The 19,229-nt window shown below is 37.8% G+C and overlaps 1 protein-coding gene across 9 annotated transcripts in view; it reads left to right on the top strand.

Annotated features, from left to right (window-relative positions):
• Positions 1-559: 559 nt before the first annotated feature.
• The window catches only part of DENND1B (DENN domain containing 1B), a 291,773-nt gene continuing 273,103 nt past the window's right edge, over positions 560-19,229 (top strand). For 3 of the 9 annotated variants that reach the window (XM_033200326.1, XM_033200323.1, XM_033200331.1), the window contains exons 1-2: positions 560-832; positions 9,850-9,914. In XM_033200326.1, the coding sequence (XP_033056217.1) occupies positions 777-832; positions 9,850-9,914 (121 nt within the window). In that variant the 5' untranslated portion in view covers positions 560-776. Of the gene's footprint in view, positions 833-6,959; positions 7,119-7,141; positions 7,638-9,849; positions 9,915-19,229 lie in introns of those variants that run through there. The other 6 variants (XM_033200328.1, XM_033200325.1, XM_033200329.1 and 3 more) reach the window with 4 other exon arrangements.

Below are 19,229 nucleotides of genomic sequence, written 5' to 3'. Positions count from 1 at the left end.
AAGTCTTACTTGCCTAAGACTTGGGTCTGTGACATCAAAAACAACAGCAGAGAGAAAGATGATGTCCAAACTTTTGAAGCCCAGAAGAACTCTCAGTCCTTGTTCATTTTTATCTTGTTATAATTTGCAATAGTAAGAGATTGGGAGTTTGTCATCTGTTTTGGAGTTTCAAATCTCTGTTTATGATTCATAGGAACTTCTGCTGTGGAATTATACCATTTGACCTGGTATTTGACTGAGTTCTATTTGCTGGAATGTTGCATTTTTTCCCTTCTAAAATCGATCATATACAAATGCATGTAATGTTTGCCTAGTTATTTTCTCATATTTTAGGAAAGCAGTACTTGGCACATAGCAATTTGTTTTGATAATCTCTCTATTTACATTAGGACTAGGGTTGCTTATAGGGGCTGCTGATTCTGTTGAACTATTATCATTATGTTAGATGATCATTTATGTTTCCTTCCAGTAAATTCTAATGACATTGCTCATTGGATGTGATTACTCATTCTCCTGAGAGTATTAAATGGGTGTGAGCAGAGCTGCCATACAAGGAAGACTGTATTCATGTGGAGTATCTTGTAGGTGGGGTTGGGAAATTCTTTCCCATGCAATGCCACAGGGTTACACAAACACAGCACTCTTTCTTGAAGTCCAAATGAGAGTCCTCAAAGAATCTCTGAAGAAAATTTGACTCCACTGATTACCATCTGTTGGTGACACTCTGCTTCAATTATTCTTTGTTCTGAACTCCAAGGACTATTTTAAGCTCTACAATGTCTGGCAGATTGAGGAACAAAGATAAGGGAGAACACGCAGAAACTGGTCAGAGGTAAGAAAATTTATTTACAATTTTTGGCAACTCACCTGAAAAAGGCAGAAGAAGATCTTTTGCTGTGCTGTATTATTTCTGATAATTTTACTATATTTTCTTACTAAAAGTTTAACAGTAAAATAAACAAATATCATCATTTACCCCTTGAATGTTAGAGATATTTGGATATGTTCAGATTTCGTAGTAAAGATGTCAAAATTTATCTGAGTTCTTTTGTCCACAAAACTGGAAGACAACTGTTTTTGTTAAATTGGATTTTAAATCAACATAGAATGCTAACTCTATAAGCTTTGAGGTGTGAAACAACTCAGAAAGGCATACTTTCAGGGAAGATATTGCTCCCAAATCCTTACCTCCATCTCTGTTTATTTTAAAAGTATTTCACATGTCTTGTTGAGGGAGATTTTACCTTCAGATTCAAATTCATGATATTGCTGCTAAGTATAAAGAAGACAACATGCCAGGAGAATGTTTTCCTTAGCAACACTATCTCAGTCAATATTAAAAGGCAGGTCCTGATAAAATAATTTAAAGATAGTTTCCTAAGAGTGTCAATAAATTTGATTTGTTAAATACTTCATAACTTTTCTTTATAACAAATGAAGGTGGTGATACTATTCATAAATTTCACCTAAGAATACTAATAAGAGGTTATGTAGAGTTACAGTCTAGGAAATACCTGACTTGGATACATGTTGGCTACAACTCATGAGATGGTTGCCTCAAAAAATTCATTTCTAAGTTAATTGTTTAGAACTCAAAATCTTGATATATATTGGTGAGGCTTATGAGTCTTGTTAAGTTATATTGAACCTGAAGCATTATTAATAGTATTAGTTTTAAAAATACCATTCTAGAGTTTATAATAGTGTTTATTATTTCATATTCAGAAGAGAAAGGAGCTGTCAACTTTAGTAGTCCTGGGTATTAGTAACTCTTCACTTCTGTCTAAGGCATATTACTACACGGATTCAATGAATAAGTGGTTGGGGTTGGGAAGCCAGGGGTTACCTTTCCAGTTGTCATAGTATACTGGAAATCAGGGCAGTTGGCTCACTAAAAGCCCTGAACTTGGGTTTCTCTACACCGTTAATATAGAAGGATATATAAGTCGGGGACTTCTTGGAAATGGCTTGAGGAAGGTGGATGTTATTAGGTGGATAAAAAGTTGAAATTAGTCCATTTTACATGACACTATAGTCAGAACTAAGTAATCATTCATTATAGTCTGATCAAAACTTTCATGAAAATCAACTAAAAATTCAGAATTAAGTATTTTAAAAAGTTTACAATGCATTAAAGAGCAAGCAATCAAGTGGGAATATTTAGGGGTGGAGGATGGGGGACAAATAAAAGTAGCCACAAGAGCCACCTTTCCCTGTAATCCCAGCACTTTGGGAGGCCGCCGGGGGTGGATCATGAGGTCAAGAGATGGAGACCATCCTGGCCAACATGGTGAAATCCTGACTCTACTAAAAATAGAAAAATGAGCTAAGCGTGGTGGCAGGTGCCTGTAGTCCCAGCTACTCAGGAGGCTGAGGCAGGAGAACTGCTTGAACCCAGGAGGTGGAGGTTCCAGTGAGCCGAGATCACACCACTGCACCCCAGCCTGGCCACAGAGTGAGACCCTGCCTCAAAAAAAAAAAAAAAAAAAGCCACCTTTCATCTTTAGGGTTTTTCCTAAGCTGGATGAACTGGAAGACTATGAACTGTTATGGTCTTACGTGGCTTCAGACTCTTCCTAATGTGGGAAATCCAATAGGATACTCTTCATAAAGCTGATACCCCAAAGGTATTCAAGGACAATTGTCTCAAAATAATGGAGCAGAGTTAAGGGGAAAAAACTTCCCAGAGGATTCATAGCTACAAACCAGGTTTCACATGAATGGTCTGAAGAATTTCAACCTGAGAATTTAGTATTTATGGTTCTGAATTGCTAGTCATCCCAGGCATCTACCAGCAGTAAATTAGTATCTTCTCCAGAGAACTCATTTTCATTTCAGCTGTCACTCAATTTCTACATATAAAGTTGTAAGGGTCACATAACATGAAAAGAAATCACATACATAGAAGAAATCAAGGGACCATAAGTAAGAACAAGTGGAAAAAAGATCAGATAGTAGAAGCAGACCCACAAATGCTTTAGATATTGGAATGTTTAGAAATAGAATTTTAACTATGTATATTAAACATTTTTAATAAATTAAAGAGAGGCTGAAAAAATGAGTTAAGAGAATGCAGATTTGGGAAATAACCAAACAGAACTTTAGAAATAAAAATAACATAAATTAAAAACTAAATGGATGACTTTGACAGAAAATGAGACAAAGCTGAAGAAAGAACTAGTGAACAGGAGAATATTTTTGAAATTTTCCAGAATACAGCCTCGAGAGATAAAAGAGAGACATACTATAAAAGAGACAAACATGGAGGGTGGAAAAATACATGTGTTATCAGAGTCCCAGAAGGAATGGAAAGAAAGGAATCCAGAATTTTCCAGAACTGATGAAAGTCACCAATCTAGAGTCAAGAAAATTAAAGAAACCAAGAAAGATGGATGAATAATCTACAACTAGATACTTCACAGTGAAACTATACAAAACTAAAGACAAAAAGGAAAAATCATAAATGAAGTCAGAGAGAAAAAACAGATGACATTTTAAGATTACTTTCAAAGTTCCAATTGTTACTAGGGAACTTAGAAGATAGTGTAATGATATTGATAATATGCAGAAAGAAATAATAGTAAACTTTGAATTCATCATTGAAAATATTTTTCAAGAATGAGGGATAAATAAATGCATTCCAACTCAAAAAAAAAAAAAAAAGGGGGAAAGAATTTTAGGCAGAAGGAAAGTGATCCTAGATGGAAGATCTAAGATGAAAATACAAAAGAAGGGCAAAGTAAGTAGTAAAGTTCTGAGCAAATCTAAACACATGGACTGTATAAAACAACATTCAGAATGCATTCTTGGAGGGGATTTTAATTTTGAAGGAGATTTTAGAGGTCCTGGTATTGTTTGAAAGAGGGTGGATATACTTGTGAACTCTGGCTTTAATCAGTTAAAATGTACGTATTAAAATTTCTAGGATAACTCCTAAATGAATAGAAACAGAGTAAATAACTTCCAAACTAGAAGAGGTGGGGCAGAAATGAAAGCATAAATAATAATCCTAAAGAATGCAAAAGTGAAAGAGAAAAACAGATCAGAAGAAACAAACAGGAAGTACAAAATTAGATGGCAGAAATAGATTTAAATTTATCAGCATTTTTCTATCTCTCTTTCTCTCTCTCTCTCTTTTATTTTTTTTTAAGACTGTGTCAACCAGGCTGGAGTGCAGTGGCATGATCTTGGCTCACTGCAACCTCTGCCTCCCAGGTTCAAGCGATTCTGAAGCCTCAGCCTCCTTATTATCTGGGACTACAGGCTTGCACCACCCGCCATACCCAGCTAATTTTTGTATTTTTGGCAGAGACAGGGTTTCACCAAGTTGGCCAGGCTGGTCTTGAACTCTTAGTCTCAACTAATCTACCTGCTTTAGCCTGCCAAAGTGATGGGATTACAGGCGTGAGCCACTGCGCCCAGCCTACATTTGTCAACAGTTTTAATACATGCAAATTGTCTAAAAGTTTGATGTAGGAGCCAAAGATGATCAGACTAGATTAAAAATCAAGATTAAAAATTTTAGATAAATTTGAAACATGATGGTTTAGAAAGTTTGTATGTAAAGGGATGAAAAGAGATATCCTAACACCAGACAAATACTATTCAGAAGAAAGCTGTTTAGAATCTAAGGCAAAAGTATGATTAGAGGTAAAGAAAGTAACAACATAATGATGAATGGTTGTATTTATTAGGTAGATATAGAAATTATAAACTGATGTGTCTATTATTACACAGCCCCAAACTGTGTAAGGTAGAACCTGAAAGAACTATAAGCTGAAATAGAAAAATCTACCATCATGTTAGGATATTTAAACTCATCTCTCCCATTAACTGAATTATGTGAAGCAGATGCAAATTCAGTAGTAGAAGATGTTAACAACACAATCATCGTATTTGATCATGGACATATATTTAGAACACTGTACCCCAAAGCTGCAGAATATATATTCTTTACAAACCACATACAACATTTAAGTCTTGAAACATTTAAAAAATTAATAACTTATGGACCATGTTGTTTGACAACAATACAGACCATGTTCTTTGACTGGTATGGTCCTGAAAACTATTAGTATTAACTGTCGAATAGGAAATAGCATTGCTGAAATATGATCTTGGGAAGATTTAAGACTAATTTGAAGGTTTGCCCTTTGTACACTTCTCTATCAGTCATATAGGAAGTTCTATATGAAATGAGTATTACTAAAGTTATACCATTGATTTCATTAAACCTATTACCAAGATAAGTGTACACTATTTGTTTTCTAATTTTTTTAACACTTCATGCATGTAAATCATGTACACCTCTGTTTCTATCCCTTTTACTTCAGTAATATCAGAACAGATAAATCTCTTCATTGCGGTCAGCCTAAAAGCTGGCTTGAAAAGATCTGCTTTGGGAAGTGAATGTGTAGTATTTTTCTCGATATACTTAACATAAATGGAATGAAGAACAATTTTATACTGTGCAAGGGTATGACTGTCATTTAAAAAAAATCCCAACAATGGATGAGGAAAACAATTGTGTTATTATCTCCTCACACCAAATTAAAAAGTCCTCAATATGGTCACCCCAAGTAGGGTTCCTTTCTTTGGAACTAATTAATTATAACGAAAGGAGAAGTTTGAGAAATTCAGTAACACTTGGGGCAGAAGTGGCTTTTAGTTTACGAAATTTTTTTTTCAAGGCTTTGGAGTATGGTCACTTATGCAGAAAAATCTTTATTTGGGAAAAGAAAACCTATGTAGTATAGTTTGCCTAATTGTGAAACTGAAATTCATAGAATAATTTCTCAAAAGATAATACAAATTTGTAGCACCTTTTTTTACTTGAACATCACACTGCTCATGTGATATGCAAGTAATAATTCCCATTTTACAAATGTAGGAACCGAGAAACTGAAGTGTCTCACCCCAAGTCAAGCTATGACAACACTTTATGATAGACACATGCTTTTTGGTTTCCCAGTTATGGCCCATCCTCATTTTTGACTAATACACCCATGGCTATACACTATTTCTCATTTTGTTGACCAAGTAGTGCCCAATTTTGGTAAGAAAGTTTAAGGTTGTATAACTGAGTGTAACTTCAGGTTCTCTGACTCTAAGTTTTTTAGAGTCTTGAGACTCCTTTTCTGACTTTTATGTCTCATGACTCACACTACATTCATACCACATTTGGTTTCCTCTCATCATCTTAACTTCTGCCTGAATAAAGTCTGAAGTAACCACCTTTTGGAAGAAACACTGTGGCTATGTGTCAAGGGTGGCAGTGTTAGCTGGGAGAAGGCCTTCCCCAGAAGATCTCTGTGTAAGAGCCTGGCCTTCCACAATCATTTGAATGTCCATCATAAGACTTTTTCTACCTTTCTCAGTAGATCCTAAATATGAGACAGCAGAGGAGGAAGACAGGCAATATAAGGTAGAAGTAAATAATCAGCATCAGATAGACCTAGTGTGAACTCTCGCTTTGCCATTACTCCCTGGTTTCTTCATCTGTAAAATGCTGATACAAGTATCTATCACACACCTAGGGCAAGTACTGGGTGAGAGTGCACATAACCTGCTTCACATGTGCTTTAGGGCTGTGTAAATCAGCCCCTCCCACGCTTATTCAGTGGTGCCCTCCCTGAACCCGCCTAAACTGCCAGTCTATGAGGCCTGCGACTATGTACATGTGTTCAAAAGTTAGTCCTTGGTTATTACTGCAGTCTGTGGTACAGGAATGTCTGCCTCCCACATGCGCAGGCAAGTGGGGCACTACCATTTGGCTACTCGACAGGGCTATTTAGCAGGTGCACATGTCTGAACATTCCTGAATCAGGAGGGGGTAGCTCTGGATTTCAGAGAGCTGTAACCAAGCCACAGCTGGAGTGACGCAAGAGCCAGGGGCATCAATTTGAGCTCTGAATTTGCAGTATGAAATGAAAGGAACCCAAGTCTGTGTGTACGTGTGTGGAAAACACTGCAGGTCGAGGTACTTTTCCAGGTACTTAGCCCTTTGTGGGGTTGCAGCCCCGACGCCCTGGAATCTGGACTGGACCCAGAAAGGAAGCCGGTTGGTTCATGCTGAGGACACAGGGGGCACCTTGCCTTTCTGTCTCGGTGGCAAAGCGGTACGTGGGCCATACCGGCAGGCACTAGCGCTCCCCCTGCACCCTCAGGCCGCCCGGGCGCGGGGACCTGGCCCCCGCCTCCTCCACGGTCTCCGACTTGCGAGCCGCACGGCCCAGGTGAAGCAGCCGGGCGCGTCCCCGCGCGCCCCTTCCCCCTCCCGGCGACTTCCTGATTTGCAGAAGGTGCAGGAGCCGCAGCGGGCGGCCCCGGTCGCAGGAACCGAAAGGCCTCAGCTTTGGTGGCGGCTACCGGCGGAGACGGGGGCGGCGGCCACGCCGCCGCTGCTGTCACAGAAAGGCTCTGGTGGGTGGGGTGGGAGGCGGGGAAGTGCCGGGGGCGCAGCCGACATGGGCCGCCGCCGCCGCCGCTGCTGTGAGCAGCCTCCTTCCCGGTGGGGCCGCCGGCGTGGGCGGGGGCGGCGCGACCCTCGCGCGGCCGGGCTGCGGGTTTCCAGGCCAGCGCGCGGGGGCCGGACGGACAGCCCCACACCGACATGTAACCATGGACTGCAGGACCAAGTGAGTGGGGGGACCCGGGCGCGTCGGGGGCGGGCGTCCCTCGGGGGCCCCTCCCAGGCCAGCTCGGCTCCTCAGCGCCTCCGCGCTCAACCGGCTCCCCCGGCGGCACAGGTTGGCCGGGCGGGCTGGGGGTGCCGTCGGGCCCCGAAGCCTCTGGCCGGCCGGCGGGACGGCGCTAGGCCGCAAAGCCTGCCCGCCCGCCCTGCGTCGCCGGCCCCGCGGGGTTGGCGCGGCTCCTCTCTGAGTGGCCACTAGCGCCTTGTCGACGCCCGCCTTTCGGGGGACAGGGGGAGGCCGGGCGGCCTCTGACACCGCCGCTGAGGGGTTCTCGTGCTTCCCCTGAGTGTGTCAGATGTGACTCTCCTGGGGCTGCCTGTGTGCGTGTGGTGTCCGGGAGGGAGTCAGCGTTGAGGTTAAGAGATTATTATTCCGAGTGCTCTCTTAGCATTAATATAACCGTTTTTTTCTTAAGTCTGTTAGTTTTGTCTTGGATGTTTTCTTGTGATTCTGCTTATAAAATTAGATTGGTCTCTGGTGTTTCTTTATGCAGGCACTGTAGATGCATGGTTCTTGCAGAACGGTATCCAATTAGAGGGTATTTTTATGTGTGCGCTAGAGTATTTATCAACTACTATTTTGCTTCAGGAGATTAGGGAAAAAGCAGTTTTAATAACGGTGGTGATTATATTTCTAGGTGTCTTAGAGGCATGAGTTCTGTATTTTTCTTCTGAAACTTAACTTTGGAAAGAATTCCTTCTTACATGCTTACCCACCCTTTACTACCTCCTTCTCACAAAGTTTAAAATAATACCATGTATATTTGTGTTATTGTGAAGGGCCGTTTGAATTTCACAGAAGTAAAACTGAGTCAATATTTAACTTTTACACCTAAGAGAGATTCTAAAGAATATTAGGGAAAGAGGGAAATTATGTAATAGAATTATTTTCTTCAGTGTGTTTGACATCATGGTGGGCAGGATAAGTGAATAAAAATAGTATGCTTCTTGACATTAATTGTTTTAAGAGGGAGGAAGTCATCTGAGCCCAGATTATTCCCATTGAAACACTTTAGTAGTGGGAAGGCTGAGAAAATGTATATTTGCAAGTTAATTTATATGTCTTGTCACTTCCTATGTTTCCAGATTCATGTCTTGTAAGAAAAGCTTTTAAAAAAAGAAATGGTTTTTTTTTTTTTTTTTTTTTTTTTTTTAAAGTCAGAGCTGGCATTCATTTCTTGAAGGAAGTACGTATTAAATACAGCCAATGTACAAAGGCACTAAGGTCTTGTTAGCAGGAATAACTGAGATATTAACACATTGGCCATTGTGGTACCAGACCTAATCTTTTACCTTATGATGGAACGAGAGATTTGAACAGCAATGTTATGAAGAAAAAGTGTTTCAGTAGATTTCAGTTCACTTTTTGAAATGGAATCAATGTTGCTTTGAAATTTTGCTAATATGGCAAGTTTGTAAAAAGTCAATCACTTCTGAATTAAGCAAAACAAACTTACAGTTTCTAGTGGGAAAACCTAACATGGAAGCAGATGGCTAGTTTCTCCAAAGATAATAGATAAAAAGAAGGCTTTTTATTTTGTTAACCTCAGAGTTACGGATAGTTTGCTACTTTAAATATGCTTAAGTACAGTAAATACATTTCAAGAAAAGTATATGCAACCTATAACATTCATGGAGCATTATAAATGTTTTGTGATGATCTAGAACTTGGCAGGTGGGACCATGTATTCATCATTTACACTTACATTGCACGTCCTTTGGAGAGAGCCTGAGAGCCTGTGTCAAACTCTGCTGGCAGGGTATAATGACACTTAGGGACACTCTGGCTTTTAAATTTGATCCAATAAGATAAAATCAATACTTTGCATTTTTGTAGCACTTAGTACTTATGAAGTACTTGCACATATGTTATTTGATTTATAATCCTCACTGTTATGCTGTGAGGCACCTCATAGGTAAGGGAAAACAGTCTCAGAGGTTAAATGCTTTGCCCCAAGTTTCAGAATTCCTAAGTCTCAGGTCTTTTAAATTGCTCAATTGAGAAAACACTTGCATTGTTATTTCTACTATACTGTAGTAATATAGTCACATTAAATGTATTGAGTCAAAAACAAGATTAGTTTTAGAATTAAAATACAAATTTCATTGAGATGTTAATTTGTCATAGGAAATTAATTTAAACTTTTTCCTTTTAGGGCAAATCCAGACAGAACCTTTGACTTGGTGTTGAAAGTGAAATGTCATGCCTCTGAAAATGAAGGTATGTGTCTTCTGTGTTCTGTTATTTGACAAGGTCTCTTTTTTTTTGACAGGATCTCATTTTGTTCCTCAGGCTTTGTAGTGGCATGATTGGGGCTCACCGCAACCTCTCCTTTCTGGGCTCAAGTGATCCTCCCACCTCAGCCTCCCTAGTAGCTGGAGCTACCAATGCACACCACCATGCTCAGCTAATTTTTGTATATTTTTTTTGGAGACAAGGTTTCACCATGTTACCCAGGCTAGTCTCGAACTCCTGGGCTCAAGTGATCCACCCACCTTGCCCTCCCAAAGTGTTGGGATTACAGGTGTGAGCCACTGTGCCCGGCCTGTTCTGTTAATTCTTAAAATAATTGATTGAATCTCTCAAAGCAAGTGTTAATATTGTGGGCTGCTGGAACATGATACTAATAGGAAAATAATACTACTAAATGTGTATCTTGCATTGAGTGTCTCAAGTTGCTGGTAATAAAATAGATGTCAAGTCTTTGCCCTGGGATTGTAAAAATCGTGAATGTTGTCTGTGCAGCTTGAATTTCAGGTGTCTGTTAAGCCCATATAACTTACAACTCAACTTCACCATTCATTGATAAAGTTATCATTAGTTTTGGTGAAAGGGCATGTCTTTTCATTTTCTTTCATTTATGTTTGGAAATTTAGTGTATTTTTTTAAACATTAGTGCACATTCTCCTGCTAGTACCAATGGAAGCTACACCGCTTCCCTTCTGATGTTTTCAGAATGCAGAATGCAGACTGAGTAGCCCCTTCTGCTGGATTTACTCCAATAGCACAGCACTTTTGAAGGGAGGTAAACAATACTGTGAAATTACTTGGAAGGGTTTCAGCTGTCAGTTCTGTACAATTTCCTGAAAAGACGAGAGCATAGTAGTTTAATGTCATGATTTTCATCATTTCCCTCCACATATCATTTTGTATATTGTGCTTGTGTGTAGTAGGAGGCACGGTTAGCAGACAAGAATAAGGAATATCTTTCCTTGCCTATTTTCTTTTAATGTGTTCTTGCATGCTATATCTTTCTAGATACTTACAGTATATGTCTTGACTTGCTGTGTGCTTAGACCCTGGATAGCATGATGATTAAGCATAGGGGTTTTGTGGAGACTGGGTGGCCATCCTAAAGCCTTGGAGGAAAGTCTGCTGACACTTTTAGCTTCAGAAACTATCCAGCAATTACATACTCAAGTAATTTGGAGGTGCCCACCTTAAAATAGAGAAGCCCAACCCAGTTGTGGTGAAATAGGCATGGCTAATTTTACTATGAAGTCACACATTGTTGGCTCCACCAGCCCTACTACTGTACTCCTGGTCTGTTTGAACTGCAGCTGTGGTAAGGTTTGTCCATTGGCAAGGAGTGATCCTAGGTTGTAGGGAGCCTTTTCTGGTTGATGAAGTTATCTTTTATTGTCCTGTATGTAGTAAAGTTTGTCCATTTGCATTATTTTGAGGCCCAACCAGGTTCTCTTTGAAGAATGGATATATTAGGTAGAATGGATACTCAAATGGATACATTATATTTTCAGCTCCATTTAATTCTGTTCTATAGTGTGTTTATGGTATGAGTTAATCTAAAAAATACCTACCGCAACATTACTGAAGGTGTGTGAAGTAATGCTCATCTGATACTGTTTGTAAAGGCATGGCACAGTGACTCACGCCTGTAATCTCAGTACTTTTGGAGACTGAGGTGGACAGATCATTTGAGGCCAGGAGTTCGAGACCAGCCTGACCAATATGGTGAAACCCCATCTCTACTAAAAATACAAAAATTTTGCAGGCATGGTGGCCTATGCCTGTAATCCCAGCTACTGGGGAGGCTGAGGCACGAGAATCACTTGAACCGGGGATGTGGAGGTTGCAGTTAGCCGAGATAGCACCACCACACTCCAGCCTGGGTGACCAAGTAAGACTCTGTCTAAAAAAAAAAAAAGTGTATATGTATATATATACACACACACACATATGTGTGTGTATATATGTGTGTATATACATATATATATCTCACACGACAAGCTAATTTCATTTGGAAAATATGGATTCTCTAATTTTAAATGTGTTTTAAAGTGATCTTGTTAAAAGATCAATTTGCCTTATATAACACCCAATCTATGCATGCCTCAGAGAGATTGTGACCTTTTTATAACGACTTTTGAGTGGTTTACACCTTTCTTCGTCTTTTCCTCTTTTCCACTTTTCATGAGCTAGTTATTCCAGTTTGTATCTTTACTTCTGCCCTGCTTTAATATTATACCATGTCTTTTTGCTGTTATTATTTAAATCACTCTTTTTAAGAAACATCTTCATTTGTATTTTAACAGTTTATATCTAGCTTGGTAAAGTTGTAAATATGATAAATGGTTAAAGTAAATAATGTTGGCTTCTCTGTAGGCTGCAAATAATCCATTCTATATGGCTAATTGGCAGAAAATTCTAAAGATATTTAAAAAACTAAACTCAGCCATGTAAGAAGCAGTAACCTTTTTTTTATTGTGACTTAAATAGTATGAACATGGCTAATATTTTCAGATCTAACAAGTAATGACTATAGTCAATAACTATAATAAATAATAAATGATAAAATAGTAACTATAAATAATAAAATCAATAACTATAAGAGGGCTATGAAAGTAAATTTTTTTTGCCAAATTGAGATTGATGTTTCTGTAATATTTTATCAATGTTCTACTTTATAGCTAAATCTTAAATAGAAAAATATATGACAATTATTTTAAAAGTTATTGGAATCCTCCTATTTAACTGTTAGTAGCTATTTGTTTTAATGAGGCTCTGATATGTGCTTGTTTAAGGTATGATAATTTTTTTTTTGCTAACATTAAATGAGCATGGGTGAAATTCTTAAATAGTAATAGACTTGGAAAACAAAATGTATAAGTTAGGTTGCTTTGGAGTACAAACATAAGGTTGGTTTAAATAATAGAGAAACTAGAGAAACTTGATATAGTTCATACAAGAAGTCATCAAACATCCAGGTGCTTTCTGCTTCTCATTTCTGCCACTCACAGTAATGGTGTCATTGGAGGGCTTAGATTCATTGTGGTTATAAGACTGTCAGTGGAAGTTGGAACTCTGCTTTTTCGTTTGTGACTCTGGGGGTGACAGACACTGGCTTTAAATTTCTCTATTTAGAGTCAGAAAGTTTCTTTTTCCAAATCCCCTAGAAAGCCTTTCCTTAGATCCTGGTAGCCTAAGTTGGCATGGGCCTGACAATTCCTGAAATTATCACTGATGGGGTAGAGGTAGAGTGGTGGGTGGCAAGACTATCGTGATTGATTTATTTAAATTGGCAATGAATAGATGTTGAGAAATCAGTTAAAATGCCTTTGTTAAAAAACTCTCAGAATATTTATTTTTTGATGACTGATCAAATAGAAAATATATTTAGAGTAAATTTGGTTTATACTAAGATTGGTGATACTATGTTAAGGTATTTGGCATGCTTCTCTTGTTCATTTTTAATGGATAAGTCTAAATGCTTTCATTTCTCCTGAATAACTTAGATAAGTATCTTCAAAGACAGGTTGTTAATTAAATGTTAGTTAACAGTGTGAAATGACATTAGCTTTTAAAACATAACTTGATAAAACTCTTCTGGTAAGATTGTGATGTTTATCTGATCTACTGCCATTTGTACTTGTTTCAGAGGCATAATGTTGATTTTTTTTTTTTTTGAGAACAACACATTTCAGAACATTCTGGAAAACAGCTTGTTAGTTTCATATGAAGCACTCTACAAATCTAAAAAAATGCCATGAGAGGGGTTGGTAGTATTTCCCTATAGTGTCCCCTACGTGTTAGTAGAATTTGTTCTGGTGGTGTCTGACAGACTGGTTGTGACTTTTTTTTTTTTTTTTTTTTTGGTGGAGGTTTCCCTGGCAGAACAACCTCCCAGTAACTTCTGCTCCAGCTGTCCAAGAGTGAAGTGCCAAAATTGAGATCTTAATGCTCTTCCTGGTAGATCTCCAAGATAATTGCTAGTGTTCTTCTTTTTGTTGTCTGTCTTTCTTCCAGCAGGCAGAGAAGTACAGCCAGCAGTGATGGCCTCTCCTCAATTCTGTTAACAGAAGTCATTGTTACCATACTGTCCCCACCTTCCCCAAAGTGACTTAATCTTCAGGGAAATGAAAAGTAACTTTTCGTCAATAAAAGATTGGGGATGCCTCTAAGCATTTCTCTTCTGGGAAGTGGCCTTGGTACTCTAGCTTTCTCTTTTTTTATTTTGTTGATAGTTTATTCCAAGTAGTAATAGGAGCAGTAGTAGGGGGAGGAGGAGGAGGAGGAAGAGGAGGAGGAGGAGGAAAAGGAGGAGGAGGAGCAGCAGCTGCAGCAGCTAGTATGTTGTACTTTTTCTGTGCTGGGCACAATTCTGGGTATTTTTCATGTACTAACTATTTAAGCCTCACAAAAATCTTATGATATAGGAAGTGCTTGTTTCCATTTGGCACATGAAGAAACTGAATGAAGAACAGAGACATGATGAAACTTGCCCAGGGTAGTCTGTCCAGAGTCTATATTTTAACTACTGCTTTGTTACCTCCATTGCATAGTGACTTCATGTGTATAGGTGGTTTTATCATGTGAGGAAATATTTGAGTATAAGCTGTATGTGATACAAATAATTTTTTCCAAATGGGAATACAGTGTGTTCCCTAAAATTAATGAATCCAATGTAATCCCACCTAAAACAATTATTGAGTTTTTTCTTTGTGGTTGCAGACCCTAACTCATTCCATTTCCCTCCCTATCACTTTTCATTTTTAGGATTTGCATCTTCATATTTAGTGAATCTTTGATCTAATAGTTCTGGCTATTTAATAGTAGTTTTAAAACATCTTTAGCAAGTCTTGTTTTCTTTATTCCGTTCTTTTTACCTAGAACAGTTTCTCTTAGGAACAAATTCTTCTTTGCTACCAGCTTTCTACTTTGATTTGCCTATCCAACCCAGTATCGAATTATCGATTTTTCTTATCTGCAACTTATGTTAACAGTTTAACTGCCTTTCACTTTTTTGTTACATTAGAACCTTAAGCCAAAGAATTCTTAGTGTCCTCCATGCCCTGCACAAGAAAGGTATTTCTAAACTTACTTTTTTGCATTTGATAACTTTTTGTCTATAGTGATACTCTCTATACTAGACTCTACAACATTTTGCTTCTACTTGGTATTTTAGCACTTATTGTATTCTTACAGATATGTTTAATATGGTCATTTAGAGACATATTGATGTGTCTAAATGTATGTTTGCCCTGCTTGAGATAAGTTCTTCATGAATCACAACTTATTAATTTGTATTCTTAAGAAAAAACTTAACACATCTGACATGTTGAATGAATATTTACAGAATGAATAAAAGAAATTGGGGCTGGGTGCAGTGGCTCACACCTGTAATTCCAGCACTTTGGGAGGCAGAAGCGGGTAGATCATTTGAGGTCAGAAGTTTGAGACCAGCCTGGCCAACATGGTGAATCCCTGTCTCTACTAAAAATACAAAAATTAGCGGGTGTGGTATTAAGCGCCTATAGTCCCAACTGCTTGAGAGGCTGAGGCAGGAGAATCCCTTGAACCCAGGAGGCGGAGAGAGATTGCAGTGAACTGAGATTGTGCCACTGCATTCCAATCTAGGTGACAGAGGGAGACTCTGTCTCTAAAAAATAAAAAATAAAAATAAATTGGACCTAACTTAATGCTTGGCCATTGAATAAATGAATGTTGATTAAATTAATCCCCAGAGAACTGCTTGTCGAAGTGATTTTAAATGTGTGCTGATGTGACAGTACAGGGGTATTAGAAATAGAAGTCCATGTATGTCTTGGAATGGGCTATTTTGGAATACCCCATCCTCAAGCTCTTTTCATTCAGTGCTTATGTCTCCTTTCCTCTCCTCATACCAAAAGATTTATAAGAACAGTTGCTATATATAATGTTTGTGAATTTATCTTAAAACCTATGTATAACATTTCATACCTACTAAAACCCAACAAAACTCTAACATTTAGAACTTTGATGAATCATACAGATAATAAAGTAGGTTAGGAGGTATTGCATTATTGTCCAACATGGAAAAAGTCTGAGTAAAATGTGGTTACCACGATAGTTGTTTTTGCTGTAACTTTGTGTTCATTTAAGAACTCTGAGTCTCTGTCAATTTAGATGCACTAGGATAAATTAGAGTAATCCAAACTGTATAAGCTAAATTGTTGAAGAAAATGAAACTGTGACCAGGCATGGTGGCTGACATCTGTAACCCAGCACTTTGGGAGGAAGAGGTGGGAGAATCCCTTGAGGTCAGAAGATCAAGACCAGGCTGGGCAGCATAGCGCGGCCCCCATCTCTATTAAAAAAGAAATAAAATGAAACTGTTGTATTCCTTTATACTGCTATCCAGGAACAAAATGTAATGTGATTCTTCAGAACCATGTCCTTGGGTTATGCCTTTCTTGATTTATATAGAAAATAGTTGAGAATATATGTACTTTTATATATGGCTTAGGGCATTACATCCTCCTTCACATAGCTGCCTGCAAGTGTAAAAAGCAAATCAAATTTCACTGTTCAATATTTGTTGATTATTGCTTTCATAGGTGTGTTGCAAAGTTTACATTTTAATGGTTTGGTTGTCACTTTCTCATTAGGTAGTTTCATTTGTTTACAGGTTCTTTATTTTTGCCACTTTAAGGTGACCTCTTAGTTTTTGATGTTCATGATTTCCACTGTTAAATGTGAGAGGCTGCTTGGCCTCTGCTGCAGATTTCACAGTGGTATGCTTTAAGACTGTTGTTTGGTCACTGCTGGGTTGCCACAGTGCGAGTTTGTTCAGGTTTTTTCTTATAACTGTTTTCTTGACTTTCAAGGTGATATGTTCCTGATGTGCTTTTGATAATGTTCTCTCATTTTCAGATTTTTCTTAAGCTCAGATAATATATTCTTTTTCTCTAAATTTTCATGTTTTATTTGCAAGTTAGAGGATAATAATTTACTGTGTACAGTATACATTTTAAAGTGTTCATATAATACTAGCAATAGACATGTTTAGAGTGCTTTACGTAGATAGCCATGGTATTTTAGGTAACAATGAGAATATCACATTTGAGCTCTTTGATTTTTAATCATTTCCAAAATAATCCTCCTTCCCTGGAAATAAGCTTAATGTTTAACATTGAAAAACTTTTCCCACTTTCAAACTCTTGATTTATTTCAAGTAGTAATTTAATTTTATCTATAGAAAGTAATGTCTTGGTTCATGTTTCTGTGGTAGGTCAGTCATTGGCCTTGTGGGGGAACTTGCTAAAAGGTGGTCCTGACTTGACCTTTTAGAAGTATTTATTTAGGAGATTGTGGTACTAATTCTTATGACATTGAATAAGAGAAAAGTAGAATAACAGAACTCGAGTTTCCTTAAAGAGCACTTAGTGTAATCCCATGGAGTGTGGGGGGAATTGCTTTGATGCCTTTTACAATTCCTGGATCCCCTCTGCTGTCACCTTGTAGGTGCCATTATCATCATGATGCCTGGTGACTGGTAAAAATTCTCACAATGAGCATTATATAGGCCTGCTCCACTAAGGTTACCCCTCTTCTCACCACTTTTCAACAATTTCTTTTAAGTATATTGGTGTTACTTAAAGTATGTATCTGATTAATTAACAGTGAGGTGTGAACAACTGATAGACAGCTTTCAGGGAAACATTTATTTTTATTTTTTATTGTGTATTTTTAAGGGAACATTTTATTTTTAAAGAAAACTTTGTAAACTCAAATCAATTAAAAAGAAGCAATGTTTTAATGGAAAGATCTGTTGACTAAGGGTCAAATGTACCTGTAACTGCCAAATTCTGGTTTCATTTTACCATTTTTCCACCATATGTATTGATACTCTTGTAATTGTGATTAACAACTTTAGTAAGTGTATATTTAGTCAGAGTATTAATTCATTGAACTTCATAAAGACTTGTTTTTGTTGCTTAAAGTGCCTAGTTAATGAACTAAAGCTATAATGTCATGGTTTCAGAACCGTATTTTTCAATTTATTTTCTCTGATTAGGCTTCCAGTTAGATGTTCTACATAAAGAGTAATAGAAACTATTTATTTGGCATTTATAGTATGTCAGAAAATGTGTCAAGAGCCTACAGCTTCCATTTATCTTCACTTCAACTATAAAATTTACAAACTGTTATTCTTTTCAGAACATAAGGAAATTGAGGCTCAGAAAGGTTCAGCAACTTGCCCAAAGCAAACAAACTTAAGAGGTAAGACTAGGATTTGAACCTGTGTCTGGTACTAGGGCCTGAGCTCTTAACAATTATGCTGTGCTACCTTTAGAACAGTCATGTTTTTCTAATAGCAGTGAAATCTTCTGCAGCAACTTTAAAAAGCCACTCGTCTTAGCAAATCCCTGATTCTAGGCTTGATCAGAATTGTTGTGATATTCTTAACAGACATCAGAAGAAGAGCTTAAACACCATAGGAAGTATTCAGACCTCTCATTCCTTCAGTGAGTGTTTCTGAGTGCCAATTGTGTGTCATGCACAGATTAAATGCAATTAAGATGGCATTCTTGAAGGGGAAGTGTCAATTTCAAGTCAATAATTATAAGAGTAGTAAAGGCTGTGGTAGAGGTTGTATAGTGCATATAGCACTGAAGTACGAAGAAGGCACCTAACTCAGCTCAGTGCTTAGGGAACAGTAGAGGAGTGGGGAGATCTTGAGGTAGTTGTGAGGTAATGGAGAGACAATTGGGTGTCAGGTGGTTATCTTTTTCTAAAGTTAATTGGAGTTTTACTTCATATTCTAAATCTTGTGTGAATAATTAAGAGTAATTTGCTTTTGGTATAAATAGTTGCATCTGATGAAGAAGATAAAGAATCTCTCTGCTACAGTGTAACTTGCCTTGGCAGGGGATTGTTGCGTTTAATTTTGTTTACTCGGAGCCTAAAACAGTGTCTGACCCGTAATATGTGCTCAGTGAATATTTGTTGAATTGTTAAACTGATAAAGGTACTCAGATGGATTTTAAAGAAAAGGAATGGAAATTGTGTAGGGTATTATGGGCTTAATAATTGTTGCTAAATTACTTTCTTTTTTAAAAAAGTATAATTACAATATTAAACAGGTAAGATTTGTTAAAGTGAAGCTTCAGAAATTAAAAAAAAATATGTAAAAAGAAGTGACAAAATTATAACTCACTGCAGCCTTGAACTGGGCTCGAGGGATCCTCCTGCCTCAGTCTTCTGAGTAGCCAGTACTACAGGCGTATGTCACCATGTCTGGCTAATTTTTACATT

This window comes from Trachypithecus francoisi, unplaced genomic scaffold (genome assembly GCF_009764315.1).
Source record: "Trachypithecus francoisi isolate TF-2019V2 unplaced genomic scaffold, Tfra_2.0 Lachesis_group5, whole genome shotgun sequence".
NCBI lineage: Eukaryota > Metazoa > Chordata > Mammalia > Primates > Cercopithecidae > Trachypithecus > Trachypithecus francoisi.
Note: the sequence above shows the minus strand (reverse complement) of the source record. Positions and strands in the feature narration are given on the sequence as shown.